Genomic DNA, 19,009 nt, shown 5'->3' with positions numbered 1-19,009 from the left:
TAAGGTCCCATAATTCAGAAAACCTGTATCCTGCTAAGTGTTTTTTATATTAGCCTTGTTCTAGCACTTGTCAGATTATAATGTTCTTCAGTAAGAGAACTTTGAGTTTACTGTACTTGGGAATATGTTGCATTGGTTTTCTTTCCAGTGTGGTTTCCTTAGGTTCTGTTCTTAAAAGAAGATCTTGTTTGGATGTCTTTTTCCTTCCTTTGTTCCATTGGGCTGTGTATTCTCACAGCCTGCATGAGATTCAGAAATCAGTCTGTGCTCATGTTACAAAAACTAACTCTACACAAAAAAGACTGGCTTTGTCAGAGTGATGAGGACTAATGCAGTTTGCAGTGTGGTTCCACAGCCCCAGACAGTACTCAAGTTGTGTTGTAAGGACAGCTCGGTGGGTGAGAATGGGGGACAGCTGGGTTGTTCCATTTGGGAATAACGTACGGTTAGAGTGTATTAAAAATTGGGATTTAGAGGAGACCATGCTAGATCCCAGGACCCTGGCTGCAATGAGAAATGGATCAGTTTACTGTGAAAACATGCTTTGGTCTGCTACCCAGACTCTTTGTGTTCATGAGTTCTTGAACTGCTTAGGTTCTGTAGCTTTTAATATCTTCACTGATAACTTTTTATATTTCGTGTTTTGTATTTTTCTATTCTGAAAAGTCTTTTGGTTTTGTTTTTCTAGTCATCCCATTAGTCAAAAGGTGCTTCCCTTTGGATGGGAATCATTAAATGTAATGATCTTTCATCAAGTTTATATCTTATAAAAGGATATACAGCACTGATTTTCAATTTCTTATTACGCTGTTCTGGGATTTCTCTAACTGTGAAATTATAATAGTCTCTATGAATCATAATAATTGCCTTTTTAACTTTTTTGATATGTTATAGAATCTTTCAGGGAAGGTGTTTTCCTCCCCCTGTGCAGTTACAACTCAGTCTTTTCTTCTGTCTGATCAAGAAGTGATATATATTTTCTATAGTTTTCTCTAATCTTGATTTCAGGAATTTTTTATGTTACACTTCAAATGCTAAGAGTTTTGGAATGATTTAATTTAAAAAGATCAGAAGTAACCTGGGCAATACTGCTTTCTTTTCCTCTTAAATTTGGACTAAAATTTTAAAAAATAGGACTCTAAAGTTAAGAAACTACCTTAAAATTTCACTTAAAACCATCAAAGATGCCTTCTGTTATTAAAATTGAGAACAGTATGTTCTGTATTGAAGTCTGGAGATATTCCTGTTGAGTATGATGAACTTACTTGTGAACCTTAAAGGTAACATAGGTATGTGTTTAGCTGAACAAAGGTTGAGCCAAAGTTCATAACAGTAACCTTCCCTGTGCTTTCAGTATACTGGATTTAATAAGTAAAAATGATCTCACTTCTTGGAAGGTTCAGACCTTTGTATCTCCCATGGGGGGCAGGGGGAATAGGAACTTCCTTATGTTGAAAAGTTGGGTCGCTTAAGTTGGTGTCACTACTTTGTATTTGGTGTTATTTTAATGGAAGTTACATGTGTGAGGTAAGAGTATGTAACAGATGGAAAAGAGACTGCCTGTGTTTTTGACTCAAAAAATCAGCTGTTAAGGGAATAGGTTTTTCTTTGTCCAACTGGATTGTACCCTTACTACATTGCCAGAGACTAATAAAAATATGAAACCTATTCCACCAATAAGGATATATTTCATAGCATGCAAGTTACTTCAGAGCTATTATTTAGGTATTTTCCCATAATTGAAAAGTAAGATAATAAATGCATATACAACATTTATAGACTGCAACTATCAGTACTGATCCACATCAGGAAATAACAAAAATCACTTCTAAAGTTTTTATCATGCCAGACAGCAACCAGAGTTTCTCAAAAGGCAATAAAATGGTTTTGTGACTTTTACCTAATATGTGCTGAAGATGACTTGATAAAAAACCACCTCAAGCGATTAGTTCTCTATTTCTGGAGGGATTAAGGAACTTGTTATTTTTAAAGCAGTTACCGAGCAGCATAGCTATTATATGACTATATTTAAAGAATCGGTGCACTTCTAAACCTATCACAAAACCCTTTTTATAAATCATTGTATCTGTGTATTGCAGGATTTTGCAAGTGCAGTTCTTGTACCTGCATCAATAAAACACCTTTGGAAGTTCTTTCTAAGAAAACTTTTTCAGCACAAACTATAGAGAGATATCTTGTGCAAAGAAGGACTGACACTGTAACTGGAAGGGAGTGTTAGGAGGATCATACAGATATGCAGGTGCCAACTGGGGTCAGCAGTGTGAAACTGTGCAAAGAATCTACCTTCAAAGTCAAATAAACAAAATTTTGGGCAACAAATAAGTGTAAATACCCAGTTTAGGTAACGGTAAGATAAGCAGCTTGCTGCTGTTTGCATTCTGTTCCCGGAGTGATGGATTATTCATGGTATGATGAATATTGCAGTTAATCTTCAAAAGCTTACACATGTGGTAGCCCTCTTTCTGTGGACTTGGTAGAGACTTGGTGGTGCTGAGTTTTCTAGTGCTGGGGAAGCTGATAGAATTGATGGAAATTATATTAGAAGCATCATGTATAAAAATTACTTTAGATCTCAGGTCACAAAAATGTTTGTTGGAAGGGACTTCTGGAAGTCATTGACTTCAACTTCCTGCTTGAATTGGGACTGTCACCAGCACTCAATCAGGTCAGTTGTAGCTTTGTCTCGTTGATTCTGCAGTTCCACTAGGTCATGTGTTCCAGTGTTGTAGTACCTTCAGAGGTAATATCTGATTTAAACTTCTCAAGCTACAATTTGTGGCTGCTCCCCCTTGTTGCATTGTCTGCTGCTGTAGAGGAAAGTTGGGCTTGATCATCTTCATGAAGGCTTCTTGTGTAGCTGTAGATAGCTCTTAGATTGTCCCTTAGACTCTCAGCCAGTATAAGCAAACCCAGTCTCTCAGCCTTTTCTCTTAGATTAGATACTCTATGCTTTCAATGTATTTATAAGAATAAAATAATTTTTTAATGTTCACAGTAGATAAATTTTTTTCTCTTCTTACTAGAACTGCCATTGTGAATGTTTTTCAGATATACACTAGTAGGAATGATTTCTAATGTACTGGAGGTATTACTGATTTGCTGTGATCCTCTTTTTTTAGGCTCTCCGCTATTTGGCTGAGTGCCGTGTCAACAGAGAAAAGATGAAGAGTGAATTGGGTATGATGCTCAGCTTACAGAATGTAATACAAAAGTAAGTTTACAATGGGTTGTTGGGTCCAAACAGTGTAAATGTAACATTCTGATGCAAAGTGAAAGTTTTACTATGAATTTGTAGACTCTGTTTCTAGTATTTCATTCTTCCCTGTTGAAATTATGTGGCTGCAAACAATTAATTGTTTTCATTTTACAGTATTTCAAAGTAGTCAGACCACAGTCTACAAGAAATCTTAATTTGCAAGTCATTTGACAAACAACAGTTTTCTTTGCCTTGTTACTGATAACTAATTTTGTCCCTTCCCTTTAGTTTCTCTTATGATCCTTCTCATCATTGTAAAAGGATGTCCTGCAGTAGTGCATTTAATGAAATTGTTTGGTATCTGCCACATTTATTCTTTGAATCCCACCTTTGGGAAGGGAATTTTTTTCCATGTATTTTTGAAGGTAATGTATCTGCAGCTCTCTGTTGAGGAAACATCTTGCAGGTGGAGTAGAAGCTAATATGGTTTGTAGTCTCTGATATCTTTGTACAGTGTGTCATCTGGGTTCGAACACTGTCAGGGTAGGGGGTGAGCATCCACAACCTCCTTAGGCAAGCTGTTCCAGTGTCTAACCACCCTCACAATAAAGAATTTCTTCCTAATCTAACCTAAATTTTCCCTCTTTGAATTTATACCTCTTTCTTCTTGTCCTATCACTACAGTTCCTGATAATGAGTCCCTCTCCTGCTTCCCTGTAGGCCCCCTTCAGATACTGGAAGGTTGCTAAGAGGTCTCCACGCAACCTTCTCTTCCCCAGACTGAACAGCCCCAACTTTCTCAGCCTGTCTTTGTAGGGGAGATGCTCCAGTCCTCTTACCAACCTCATGGCCCTCCTCTGGACTTGCTCCAACAGTTCTGTGTTCTTCTTATGTTGGGGACGCCAGACGCCAGACCTGTTTGCTGTACTCCAGGTGGGGTCTCACAAGAGCAGAATAGAGAGGGAGAATCATCTCCTTTGACCTGCTGGCTACACTGCTTTTGATGCAGCCCAGCATTCAGTACTCCTGTTATTAGATATTGCAGGATTATTGTTGTATCTCTGTCTGACACTACTTACCTGTCTATATGTGCGAACCTGAAAAACTGGAGGGAAGATTCTGGTCTGTACACAAGTCTTGTGTGATACGTGATCTAGGAAATATTACAATTGTTTACTTTGCTTTACTTCATTAAATCTGCTGAAACTAAGAAGATTATGTATTGGCATGGAATTCTGAATTATGCCTAAGTATCATCTTGTTATTCACCAGTTACCCAAAACAAAAAGACTTAAAAAAAATGTCTTAAGAAGAACAATGATGGAAATGACTAAAATGCAGAAGATTTGCCAAATTTTTTGAATAATGTAACAATTATACCTTTTTAAAATGATAGGTGTCTTGAATGTGATGTATGGGGGGAAAAATGAAATTTAAGTCTTACAATTTTCACCTTTTTTTAAGAACAAGCATAATTAAGGTAAAATATAGAGAAGTCTTTTCTTTCTACTGTTATAATAACAATAAGACCTGAAATGTTTAGGTAATAACAGAAGCATGTATTTCAGAAGAACTTTTAGTATAGATTACATGTCTATTTGGAGCGCAGAGACATCCTGAAGAAGTTGTTGAGAGGGGAATGGTAGTTCATTATCAGTCTCTACAGCTTACAGATATTACGTGGGAAACATTGAAGAATTTCATGGAAATCTCTTCAGCGTTTTTTTCTAGGTTTCAATTTCAAGGGTCAAAAGAATGTGAAGTTCAGAAATGTGTAGGAAAGGAGAGAGAAGTCAATAAAAACTGGAAATCTTGTAGGTGTTCTTTTTTTTTCTAGAAAGCTCTTTGGCAAGAGTAAGAACATTCGTTTGATTTGTATGCTTGTAACATTTGGAAAGTGTGATATCATGAAAATTTAAATACATAGCATCTTCAAATATAAGACTTTGTCATGTGCTTGTCAGGATTTTAGGTTTTAATGTTGACAGGAAATGCTGAAGTTAAGTTTTGTATTGCCTGCATAAATATGAAGAAAGATGGTTGAGAAGTGCCTAGAAGATAGATGTAAAATGATTTTTGTCACAAAAAACCAATGGTTTGGGGTTGTGGCTTGTTTTGTTAGAAAGTCTGTAGGGCAGAAAACTAGGTCTCTACAGTCTTTAATTTGCTTTACAAAATGTGGGGTTTAGCATTTAACATGATTTCAGTTTACCAGAAGATTATATTGCATGAACTGAAACTAAACATTAATAAGTCTTAATTAATGATCTTAATGACTGACTGGTCATGCTGTACGTTCCCTTTTACTTCTAGAATCTGTGTATTTAGCTCATCACTCTATCTAAAATATTTTTATTATTTCCAGAATTTGATTTGGGATTTAGATTTTTTTTTTTTGGTGATGTGTTACAAAAATGCAAACAAATTGTACAAAAAAATACAGAGTTCTGACAGAATTCTGCTTTTCCAGTTATTGCTTGGTTCTCTCAAGCAAGACAGAACTCAGCATCTTTTGGACCAAAAGGCAAGTCACAAACTGAGTATTTGTCATAGTTCAGACTTAAGTTGATGTTTGGCAGTGCTAAACTGACACTGTGTTAGGAAGCTGAGTTTGTCTAGAATTCCGGTTCTCCTTTGCTTTCAGTGATGCAAATCCTGAAATTTGAGGGCTTTTCTCATCATATATCTCTTTATAAGCCTTGAAGGTCTTTGTATTAGAGACCTCAAGTTCAGGTGTGGAATTTCTTGTCATAACCTACGTACAGCTAATGAGTCTAACAGATCTTTAAATGGTCAATGCCATCAACTGGAAAGTAGTTGGAATTGATTTGCTATTGATGACTTCTTGTAATAGTACATGGGAGCCTCAGGCATAGGCCCAAACCCTTTTGTTGTAAGTAATAGACAGCCAATGGAAAAAGAATATAGCACTTATACACTCATAATCATGAAGGTAAAGTACTGTTTCCTTCATAAGACTGCTGAGGATGAGAGTTGAAATTGAGTGCCAGCTGTTTATCCAGTCATGGAATGGCCTGGGTCGGAAGGGACCTTAAAGATAGTCTAGTTCCATGCCATGGACAGGGACACCTTCCACTAGACCAAGTTGCTGGGAGCCCCATCCAACCTGCCTTGAACACTTCCAGGGATGGGGGACCCACAGTTCCTCTGGGCAACCTGTTCCAGTGCCTCACCACCCTCACAGTAAAGAATTTTTTCCTAATATCTAATCTAAATCTACTCTCTTTCAATTTGAAACCATTCCCCCTCGTCCTGTCACTATTTACATGCTCTTGTAAATAGTTGCTCTCCATGTTCCTTGGAGGCTTCCGTTAGGTACTGGAAGGATGAAATTAGGTCACCCCAAAGCCTTCTCTTCTCCAGGCTGAACAAACCCAATTCTCTCAATCCCTGTAGGAGAGGTGCTCCATCCATCTAATTATCTTGGTGCTTTCCTCTCGACCTGCTCCAACAGGTCAATGTCCTTCCTGTGCTGAGAACCTCAGTAATAAGCAGTAAATCATGGTGTATCATGAAGAGTGGGTAGGAAGTATTTGAGACATCCAAGTTTAACAGTAGTTCTTTGAGGTACCTTAATATCTCCTTTCATGACTTACCCATCCTCTAGCATTCATTATCTGATCAGCTTTTTTTGTATTTGCTTATAATAAGCATTATAGCTCAGTTGTGAAAATCTTGTTGCTGCTTAAAATGCATGTCTGGCTGACTCCTTAAGGAACAAAGGACACGTTTTAGGTTCACTGTGACTCATTTTTGAGATGTATGAAGATTATTTTTTGCTAACAGAAGAGTAACAGATCTTAAATGTAGATACTGGAGGTTATAGGTTCTAGAGGAGAAATATGAAATGTCAGCTCCGAGGAGTACAAAATAAAAATTTGAAGGCAGCGAGATATTTTTATGTTTAGGACTTTTTTTTTCAAACTGAAACTTGATTTAGAACACATATGACTTTCTGAGATACTTCATACGAAAGGCTTCATACACTCCCACATTTATCTAGGACGTATGAAAAGCTGTTCAAGTTTTGTGGAATATTTCAAAACATTTTTCGAAAGTGAAGGTTTCTGATGTCCTGTTCTATACTTGCTGCTTTTTCCCTTAGCATGGGAGATTTTTTCTTCTGTTAGTCTACATCTGCTTATTTTTAAGTAAAACTTCATGCATCTTTCCGTGTTACAATCTAGAAGCAAGCAACGGTGTTGGAGAGAAATCAGACCTTTAAAATTCCAAAATTTCAAACTTCTTTATTTGTTTTTTTTACTGACTGATACTGCTTTATGGCTATTTCAAAAATGTTTTGCTCCCTTGTCAGGTGACTGAGTACCAGTAAGTGTATGTGCAGAAGTGTTTATGTAAATAGGTAAAAAGGAGAGGAAAAATTAAAGCTCATTGGATAATGAGCTCCATTATCTAATTCCATTCATTGCATTCCAGCAGTCATCAGCAGTTATTTAATATTGAAAACTGGTTTAGTTGCTGGCTTTATGAATTGTATAGAGGACTTAATGTGTCCGTATGGACTTTCTAAAATGTTATTAGCAGCTTCTAGAATTAAAATTAATTAGGATTTATAGCATACAAGGAAATATACTAATTTGTGTTCAGAGTGAAAGTGACTTTTGATGGACAGTAAAGGTCAAAGTTCATAATTTTTCATAATCTTTATGAGCAGCATAATGGTACTGTTTAAATATAACTGGTATGTATTTAAAAAAAACACTGATGAAGAGTCAATATACTAAATAGCTCTTATTATGGAACGGCAAATTACTGAGAGTAAAATTCCAATTACTTAGCTAAAAGAGCTTTTCAAGATAGTCTTCCTTTGCCAGGGTGTCAGATTTAACAAGCTGAACTAAATCCAGTGCATTAATCAGCTCTTCCAATTTATTACTTGCCTAAGAAGATTAGGGCAATTAATATGTGTTTAATTAGAGTCCCTTGCAGATCTGGTAAAATACATGCAGTCTGTAATTACTGACTTCTTACTCAATTTTAATTTTGGTAGTCTTAATTACCTGCACTTTTTGAAAATTTAATTATTCGTTGAAACCAGCAAAGTTTAAATTTATGATGTCTAACAAAAAAAAAAAAGCAAAACCCTAGTGTTTCAGGTAGTGTTTGCTGAAATTTAAATAGTAGGGATATAGCATCACAATAATTTTATCATTTTTTGGTTGTGTGACATACTACTTTTTCTCTTTTGTGAGAAAGGAGGAATGGTTGGGGACAGACAGGGCAAAGGCCATATATTAATTAGCAAGTAGGCAAACTATGCATTTAAAGGGGTATCTGATGATGAAAGGGATGTTGCCATATAACTAGCTTCAAGATAATATTTTATGAGAAAGTACAGCTAAAAGAAATTCTGTGAACTTTTCACATTTAATGCATTTATGCTATTAATTGGAATACCTAAATTCTGATCTGCAAAAGAGCTGTAGAGATTTTATTTTTCTATACCTGAATCACTTAGTCATCTTGGTTTTGTCGTCCTTGGTATGTGGGTTCATTTTAACACATCAAAATTGAGAAATAGTTAAGATTGGGTAACAGGAAGCGTGACTTGGTTGCATGATTATTTTTGGACTGTACCATACTTGTGATTCTGCACTGAGAAGTTGTGTTTTTGGAGAAAAATATGGTTATCCTAGGTCTTAAGTATTCATGTCAGCAAGAGGTTCCAAGAACTTTGGTTTTAGAAATTATTTACAAATTGCAGTATCATCTGGAACAATAGTAATACACACATCTCTGCATATTTCACCTTAACTTTCCTGGCAGGCCTTTCCTTTCCTGTTACTTTCCTAAGCCTCCTTGTTTTACCCACTTTGTTACATTTTGTGTTTTATAAGGTAAGTGCATCTAGAAAATGACACCGCTGGTTGCTGGTGCATCTCCTCAGGCTGTGGGGCTCCCTTGTATTTATTTATATTGTGTTGTAGCAATGTGCTTGTTAATAATAGATGGTCGTGGCAGGAGGATGCCTGCAGGCTGTTTTATTCAGCATTGTTAGGCAAAGTAGCTTAATGCCCCCCTGTCCCTTTGATACCCCTAGTTGAAGAAAATTTTTACTGTAATTTTCCAAATCTTACAAGTTTTGGACGTAGATTGTTTCTTGAAGTTATTTTTGAGAAAGCATCTTCTTTCCACCCACGAAAAGAAAAAACACAAACAAACAAAAACCCCAAAGCAATGCAATATTAGGAAATGTAGGAGACATCAGTATGTCCTCTTTAAATATACTATGTTATTTGTTTCAAGTGACTGAAAGCTTCTTTTGTCTGTCAGACAGCTTCCTGGTGTTTGAAGAGGTTCTCTCTAGGAAGGAGTGGAGGGACAGGAGAGAGGGTTCAATGTTGTGGGCTACTTTGGTCAGTTAGGCATGTAAAACTTCATGCTCTTTTTGTTCATGCATCATGGCAAACTCACAAGAGTTCAGACTTAATCATGGTTCAGCAGTTGGTTTTAATGTGTTCCGAGACCTTTCTTTTGTGTATTAGTTGTATTTTGTCTATATCCTGTAATGTGTTTTTTAGTTTTATGAACAATATAGGAAGTCGCGATCTCAACACAGAGGTGCAGGCACAGGTACAAATGGAAACAATAAATAAAACACAAAAAGCATTACCTAATGAAATGGTGTAAAATCCTAGTGTTACAGTATCAGTGTTAACCTGGACTTCAGTCGTGGTCTAATAGGCTTTCTAGGAGAATCTTATGGTTGTTGTGAGGTAAGTAAATAGGGCTTAAAGGCTTGGAAAGTTGGATGTAATTTTTAAGAGTAGTCCAAGACTGGATTGTCTGCAATTCAAATGTAGCTAGTAATTTACATGTTGAAATACTACCGTGGGTTTATATTTTGCAGGTGTTAATAGAAATTAGCAGTCTTGTAAATAACTGTTCTAAAAGACTTATTATGAGAGGTACGATTTAGGATGTGCTTACTGGTTTTGTTTGTGTGTGTAGAATTGGTCACTGAGAAAAATAAGAAAACATGATCAAATGTAGGGCACAGACACCTTCCAAGATGTACTTTTGTTTTAGGGGCAGGGGTGGGAAGGAGTTATTGGGGTTTTTTTTGCTTGTTTATCTCGGGACCTTTCTGTGGTCAGAGACATTCCACAATCATCATTTTTACTTGCATGCAACTTACTTGCTTAGTGAGCTCTATATGATCGGTACTGTTTCTGTACTCAACAATTAGGTGTTTGTTAACCTCTAGTTTTGGATTTTTGTGTGTTTACATTATTATTTTTCTCTTTCTGTCATGTGTGTAATTCCTATTACAATATTTTTCACTGCAGTCAGAAATGCAGTTCAGTTCTACTTTTTGCTTTCCAAGCTACTACTTTTACCTTAAAACTTCCCACTTGTCTGGCATCTGTATCAGGACTGTCGGTTGTGTGGCTTTTCATCATCCGACATCTGTATCAATTTAATCTGGGTACTATGCATCCATAGACCTTTTAATATACCAGTTCAGTACAATACTAGTTCAATTAGTTCAGCCTTAAGTATGCTACTTCAGTGCATTTGCACGCTCCATGGAACAGCAGAACTTCTGTTACTGGTTTCTGTGCAGCACTTGCAGTTAATGCAGAGCTTTCTCTGACACTGCAGTGCCTGCATTTCAACAGTTTCTCTGGTCCCTTTACTTTGGTGTATATTTCATTGTCTTGGCATTTCTAAAATTTCAGGTAAAGTTGACAAACAGTGAGGTAACAAAGTAAGTAGTCATTAATGCAATGTTTTTATGTAGCATAAGATTTAGAGAGTACCTGCAAGTTCTTCAAAATCATGGACTTCAGCTGGTTTACAGTGACTGGCTTAAGAGTATGACAAGCAGTGCAAGTAGTTACCTAAGCATCAAAGTGCCTAAGTTCTACAGTGGTGATTTATGTAAAATATTGAAAAGCCACTTTACCAAATCATAGGTTCCAAAAGTCACTTTACCAAATCATAGGTTCCTAAACCTGGAAAAGAATTTTCAGTACCTGTTACTGAGTGTATAGGCATTATTCCGGTGTTACTTTTCTGACAGAGGGGCACAATCATAACTGCTTTGAGTGCTTTTTATTTAAATGGGGGAAATATAATCAGTTGAGAAGTTAAAAATTAAGAACTAATTGCTTTTTATTGTAGGCAAGAAACATTGTGATGAGTATTGCAGAATAAAAAAAGTTAAGAACTTTGAAACATCGAAAAAAGTGTGTTAAATATAAAATAAATTCAATAAAAATACATGTTTGAAAGTGCTTTGTGCTCAATGTCTTAGCCACTTTCTTCTTTATTTAGAAATTGACTGGAGTAGGGAGTTAAGTATTTTAGAAAGCAGTATAAGTTTAAGGTGTTTTTACTTCCTGTTTTTTCTGCAGACCTTATATTAAACCACATAGAGAGCTCTGAGAAATGATTATAAAAATGAAGTGGTTTACGGAGTGAGACACAATGATATGATATGTTAAAAATAATAGAATTAAATTAGTATTTAACTGCTGACTGTAGGGTAGGAAAAAAATACTATAATGCTGAACTTAGTGATTCAAGATGCACGTGACATGGTGTGCCAAAAAGCAACTGTCTTTTCTTTTTATGGTGGGATTCTGTATTGAGGTGGAAGGGAAGAGATTTAAGTGGATTGACAGAAGAGTCAGGATTGGTAATGGCAACGCAGGATGCCTTTAACACTCAATAAACCTCATCATCAGCTGGTGTCAAACACGTTTTAGGCATACAGTGACCTTCACTGGTTACTATTGAATTTACAAGAACAGTGCTTAGGTAGGTTCTTCCATATGCTGACTTTTGCTGACATCTTACAAAAATTAAGGATTAAGAAGCATTGAAGTAAAATTAGCAAGTTCTGTTGTGAATATTTAATATTAGTGCAGATGTGGATTGACTGTATTGTAGGCTGGAGCCATTTACTTATGAAAGGGAAGTTGATAAATAACACTGTGAAGTTCCTCATTTTTCCTTTCCAGTGTCATTGTGTCTGTATTTGGTTTACAGTGAGTTTATCCACAGATAATGTTTGTTCCTGTTTTTTTGACCTTCATAGTAAGAATCCCAACGAAATTGCAGATTCTTTTTCTAATAAACCATAAGTGTCTGGATTACCCTACTATTTTTATTTTTTATTTTCTGAGTGCTGCTTGATCGATAAACATAGTAAGGTGCTGATGTATGATTAGAAGCTACGTGGTTTAAATGGGTATTAGAGGCAGTATATGCTACAAAGGGAAATGCCTAAAAAAATTAATGATGAAACAGTCTTCATTAACAGTTTCTGAATGGAGTTGTTATTTCAGAAGAAAGTGAATTTTATTCTGGAACAACTAGTGCAAAGTGAACATGTTATTCTGAATTACATGTATTTTTATCCAGGAGTGTGTTTTGATACTTTGTTTTGCATTACCTGCTACAATATCTTTCAACAAGACATCCATTGAATTTTGCATGTAGAAAGTCCTATCTAGTAACTTGGAACAAATTGAAATTGTTAGCACATTCTTTATTTATACAGTGCATCATGAAGTTCCCACAATGTTTGCTTTAAACCTTGGTATATGCTTTGAACTATTTTGCATGGGGCGGTCCCTTTAGCTAGAAGTGAAGCTACTAATACTGGCTTGCTTAAAAAATAAAATAACCAAGTCCTTTGCTTATAAATAAGTAGCTGAAGAGAAGGAAAACAAGATGTTGAAATAGTTACCTACTTCAAGTCTCTGCTGAGTAGATATTAACTATATTAGCAAATTAGTCAAATACAAAGCTTACCTATAGATATGCCTACATAGATTAAACCTGCATTTTTTTTCTCTGGGACAGGTTGGTGCTGTAGTTTGATTCTTATTATTCATACAGGTTTTGTTTAGGGAAGCCCTTTTCTGTAAGTTTGGAAACTTTTTGTTTGTTTGTTTGTTTAACTTTCTCCAGTAAATGTCAGGGAAATAATCAGATGTAACATACTTCTCAAAATTAAAATAAATGGTGGGTTTTTTTTTAAAATATAAATGGATTTTCCAGATAGTTATATAGTATAATCATGTATTGTTGTATTATGTACTTAATGCTGTTAGCATGTTGATAACACAAGAAAGTGATATTTAGCTTCCTTCAAGATGTTTGTAAAATCCTTCAGTACCAAGCCTAATCTCAGCACTACTGATACTGCTACCTGGTTGCTACAGCATTATTCCTGGGAAGGATTGGCTTTTTAATGGCAGCATCTTGAGTCTTTCACTGTAAAGGACCAGAGGCAGTTGGTTACCCTTAAGAATTTTTATTTTTTTAACCTTGATGCAATTTGTTTAAGCCATATAATAAACATGATTTCTGCAATATAAATCCATAAAATTATTACTGTTCATTAGCAGGCAAGATGTTAGAATTAGCTACTGTGAAATGCAGTATGGAGTTTGTGTCTGTTATGTAGACTCTTGTCTAGCAAATGCTACTATGAAGCCTTTTGAGTTTAGTTGAGTAACAGGCCCTGATTTTTTTTTTTTTTAATTTTTGTAGATGGAGAGTATGTCCATATGGTAGATACCAAACTGTGGAAGATTAAAAGTTGATTTTCCATTTAGTGTATAAATAGCAAGAATTAAACAAAATTGGATGAATAGCTGGGTTAAGCATATGGCATATGTTCAAATTTGTTATCCTGTTCTTGAAAGTTCCTTCTCTTCTCATGATCAGAGGACAATAGAATGAATCAGGAAAATGTTCAAAGTATGATAATTACTCCATTTGCCAAATGTTTAAGGTTGTATCACAGTCACTGATTTTGCAGCAGTCAATGGGACTGTACTGTGATTTTACTCATATTTACAATTCATATTTAATATTTAGGCTTGCTTTTTTCGTTTTCAGCAGTCTTCAGAACATCCCAGCATTTACATGGGGTTTCTGTACATTTTCAGGGTCAGTAGCCATATGATGGAAATTGAGCTGTAAGTGACACTGGGAATCCAATCCTCACTCCTAATTTCAGTGAGGTATATCTTGTTTAGTATAAAATCAAGCTTACAACATCAGGTTTCTTTGTGCTATTACGAGCTTTTTAGTTTAGTGTCTCCTGGTCAAATTGTCACAGCCAATAGTGTGAGTAGAGTCTGGAAGACTGGCCAAGGGGCAAGGGTCTTGCAGTTCTGGAGAGCATTCTAGCAAAATGTGCCTGACCTTGCCTTGTTACTGCGGTGTGACAGCCTTGGAACACATAGTTGATACCACGGGAGTGCGGTCACATGTAACACTGCACTCAGGCTGTACATAGGTCCATTGAGCAGTCCACCTGCTTGGTCTTGGGATTTGGAGTTCCATATGCTGCTGCTTATTCTGTCACTTAAAACTTGCCCAGTCCTACAGGTTCTCTTGTTTCTCCTGTTTTACACGTATGAATTGTTTTTCCTGTTATTAACCTGCTACTATGCTTTGATAATGCTTGATATATTGTTGTTGGCCAACAGAAGAATCCTACTGCCTGCATGCTTTAGGATTTTGACTTCTTTCTTTTTGAAGAAAGCAGGTAATGATCATTTTTTTCAACTGCTCTATAATATTATCTGGTCTTTGTGTCTTGGGGCTGGAGGGAACTGATGTGTACTGTGAAGTGTGGCATGGTAATAGCACCATACCGGGACTCTGAGAAGGTGTGCACTGAAGTAATGGGGCTCTTCAAGTTGTTTTCAAATGATGTGCCCATTGCCTGGAATGAGTCGGGGAAGCAGCCATGCTTGTGAGTGATCCCGCTGTATGATGGGATGCACTAAAAGCTCACAAGAAAGAGCAGCATTCTTGGAGGTAAGAAAGAATTTTGACCTGGCACTGGAGCAGAACAGCCAGAAAAACAACTAGATCGGATAACTGTCTTGAAACAGATTGCTTTTTCTCTAATACCATGCTCTTTCTTTAGGCTTGTCATTCATGCTCAACATTTTTATCAAAACCATGTCAATCACTGTGTCTTACTTCTAAAGTGAAGGATCAGTGATTTCCTACCCCTTACAGAATGTAGCAACTCTTTGCAACTTACTGCTCCCTTTAGTTGTTGCTGGAGACAGTTCCTGTCTTTAAGTAGAGGAAGAATGGGCTCCAAAAGAAATTAGTCACCTGGAAACAAATACATCAGTGGTCTTAATGCACAGTTGATTTAATATCCATTTGTTAGCCATTTACAACCATAATTAAATGATAACTCTCTACCATGTATATACTTCAAGTATTCTAATTCACATGCATTTGCCCAACAATGTATTTAGAATTAGAATTGATGCCGATCCATGAAATTCTTACCTATGCTTTTTGTGTCATATGGGATACTACATTTATTGCAGTGAATGAAGTTCATTACGGAAATAAAATGATGGTTGAAAATATCACTACTTAGGATCCTAGGGAAAAATATTACAGAATCACAGAATATGCTGAGTGTGAAGGAACCCACAAGGATCATCGAGTCCAGCTCCTGGCCCTGCACAGGACCATCCCCAAGAGTCACACCATGTGCCTGAGAGTATCATCCAAACACTTCTTAAACTCTATCAGGCCTGGTGCTGTGACCACTTCCCTGGGGAGCCTGTTCCAGTGCCCAACCACCCTCTGGGTGAAGAACCTTTGTTTTAATATCCAACCTAAACCTCCTCTGACACAACATCAGGCCATTCCCTCAGGTCTTATAACTGGTCACCACCGAGAACAGATAAGAGCCTGTCCCTCCTCTTCCCCTCAGGAGAAAGTTGTAGATTGCTCTGCCATATAGAGCAGTATTCACATGTATGAGAAGGATTGGGATCAAGTGAAAGTATCTGCTCCTATGTGATCATAAGTTTTCTCAAACTTTTTGGAAAGGCATTTAGATCATTCTATAAATGGAGTCTCTCAAAACAGTAGTTTAAGGAAAAATGATGTGTTTGGTCCTTTGTTACATTCATTGATTTAGGATTTTTCTGTGAAAGACTAAGTTAAATCTGTGTGTTGTTTTTACTTTTAATTTATGAGTAGGTTAATTAGGATGGGGTTCAGATGAGGTCTTGTCAATTATTGGAGCCTTAACTTAGATAATGAAGACATTTTTCTTCTTCAAACTCTTCATATTTGTTAGACTGTGTTGTGTAGTGGAATCTTTTTGAAGACCTGTGCTTTAACTTTCCATTACTATGTAAAATCCTGAAGCTGTCAACAGAAGAAATTTTACCCGAATTGACTTAAAGGTTGAGATCTATACCACAGGCATTCTCCATGAATTGTAAGGCTGTGTGTCATGCTCCCTCACTTACGGGGCCATGCCTGCTGAAAATAGGTATAGTACAGACTCTTTGTATGTGAAAGTGTCTATTACATAAGTGGTGTACTGTAAATGTACTATTCCTGTATATAATTTTTCTTGCTTGGATCTTAACAGAGTTCTGGCAGTGAGTTTTATGACAGAAAGAGTCTACCTCTGGTTGCCCTCTTCTCACAGAGGTTTCTCAGCCTTTTGCAGGGGATAAGCTATAGTACTTCTCCATGTATCCTGAGAATCACAGAATATCCTGAGTTGGAAGAGACCCACAAAGATCATTGAGTCCAGCTCTTGGTCCTGCACAGGACAGACTGACAGGTCAACACTGAGTTGTAAGTGATGCCCCATTCTAGAGCTAGAAGTTGAGAATGGTCTGTCTTTGGATCTCTTTATTCCTGAGCAACCCTGGGGAAAAAGATCCTTTGGCACAAGGCTGAGATTGGTCCCTAGATTACAAATTAAACTCTTGAACTACATCAGATTTGGTTAAGAGAGTAAAAATGTAAACTCCTGAGTAAGCTTGTTATACATTGACATTTTGATCTATGTTGTGAAATTACTTGAGTTTAAAGTATTTCTTTGGTATGCCTGTGTGATCTCATTTTTGGCTTTATATTAAATTTATACTAAATTTACTCAATACAATTATTGTGCTAAGTAGGACAACAAAGAAATCATATATTTTGACAGAGAAGACTGGGAGCAGTGTTTTCCTAAAATCAAATGTCATGTTTGAACCAGTGAATTATTGGGGTTTTGAGTTTTGTATTAAAAGTTTCTAAATTGTTATTATAAGGTGTAATAATCTCAAATAGCTTTTCCTTCATGCTATAAGTTAAGGTGGAACAGGTTGCCCCATCCCTGAAGGTGTTCAAGGCCAGGTTGAATGGGGCTCTGAACTACCTGGTCCCTGCCCACAGCAGTGGGGTTGTAATGAGATGATCTTCAAGGTCTCCTTTCAACCCAAACCATTCTATAATGATTCTGTGAAGGTGAAAACATTTGGAATGCCAGTTGACAAATTTTAATGACTTTGAGAACAAAGCCTCCCTTTTTCCATCTAGTCTTGCCTTTAGTTCATGTTGCCTTAAGATAAAACAATTTAGAACTGATCAGTGAACTGTAAGTCTAAATATGGGAGCAGGAAATTTCTGAAATCAGTCTGTCTAATTGTCAGATGCATTAAGAGTTATGTAAGCTGTCATGCAGAACTCTTTGGAAGACAATGTATAAGGAAAATAGTTGCCAGGAAAATTAAATAAATTTGTGCTTTACATAAAAGCCTGTCTCCTAAAATACTCTTAATCTGAAAAATCAGATATCCATCAGTAGGTAAAAATGGATGTGCTCCCTGTATATTGCTCTATGAATTTACTGAATGACTTCTCATTATGTGTTCACAGACTCACAGAGGCGTTGAAGTTGGAAAGGACCTCTTCAGGTCATCTGGTCCAACTCCTCTACTGAGATAGTCACCTAAACCCCTTGCCCAAAACCATGTCCAGGCAGATTTTGAATATCTTTAAGAGTGGAGACTCTACAACCTGTCTGGACAGCTTCTGTCAGTGCTTAGTCACCTTCACTTTTCAGTGGAAAAAGTGTTTTCTGGTTTTTCAGTTTGTGCCACTGCCTCTTATCCTGGCACTGGGCACCACTGAAAAGAGCCTGGCTCTGTCCTCTTCGCACCTTCTGTTCAGGTAGTTATATACATTGATAACACACCCCCCCCCGAGTCTTCTCTAGGCTGAACAATCCCAGCCCAGCTCTCACCCCTCTCTCATCAGCCCCTTAATTATATTCTTGACCCTTTGTTGGACTCTGCAGCACATTCATATATCTTGTGTACTGGGGAGCCCAGACCTGGACACAGCACTCCAGATGAGGCCTCACCAGTGCTAAAAGGGGCAGGATCACCTCCCTCCACCTGCTGGCAGCACTCTTCCTAGTGCAGCCCAGGATACCAGTAGCCTTCTTTGCTGCAAGGGCATGTTGTTGGCTAATGGTGGACTTCATGTCCACCAGGGCCCCCAGGTTCTTTGCAAAGCTGCTTTCCCACATGGTCATCCCGAGATTATGCCTGACTTGAGCTGGTGCCTGGGGCTGTTCCTCCCCAGATGCAGGACTTTGCACTTTCCCTTGTTGGACTTAATGAGGTTCCTGTCAGCCCATTTTTCCAGTCTGTTGCACCTCTGGCACAACCATCTAGCATATCAGCCCCTCCTTCCTGTTTTGTTTCATCTGCAGACTTGCTAAGGGTCCATTCTGCCCTATTGTAGAGATTGTTAATGAAGATATTGAACAGAATTGGACCTGGTGTTGACCCATGATGTACACTGCTAGATATTGACCTCCATCTGGATTTCATGGCCTTGATTACCACCTTCTGGGACTGGCTATCTAGACAGTTTTCAGTCCACTTTGCAATCTGCAATTCTTCATCAGCTTTTCTGTGAGGATTGTGTAGGACACTGTGTCAAAAG

The 19,009-nt window shown here is 37.1% G+C and overlaps 1 protein-coding gene across 2 annotated transcripts in view; it reads left to right on the top strand.

Annotated features, from left to right (window-relative positions):
- The window catches only part of ARMC1 (armadillo repeat containing 1), a 34,710-nt gene that overhangs the window by 3,936 nt on the left and 11,765 nt on the right, over nucleotides 1-19,009 (top strand). For both annotated transcript variants that reach the window (XM_027748209.2, XM_027748210.2), the window contains exon 3: nucleotides 3,141-3,232. In XM_027748209.2, coding sequence (XP_027604010.1) covers nucleotides 3,141-3,232 — 92 coding nt within the window. The remainder of the gene's footprint in view (nucleotides 1-3,140; nucleotides 3,233-19,009) is intronic.

This window comes from Pipra filicauda, unplaced genomic scaffold, assembly GCF_003945595.2.
Source record: "Pipra filicauda isolate LSUMZ 115617 unplaced genomic scaffold, ASM394559v2 scaffold138_size1969278_pilon, whole genome shotgun sequence".
Lineage (NCBI taxonomy): Eukaryota > Metazoa > Chordata > Aves > Passeriformes > Pipridae > Pipra > Pipra filicauda.
The sequence above is the reverse complement of the archived record's forward strand: the minus strand, read 5'-3'. Positions and strand labels throughout refer to the sequence as shown.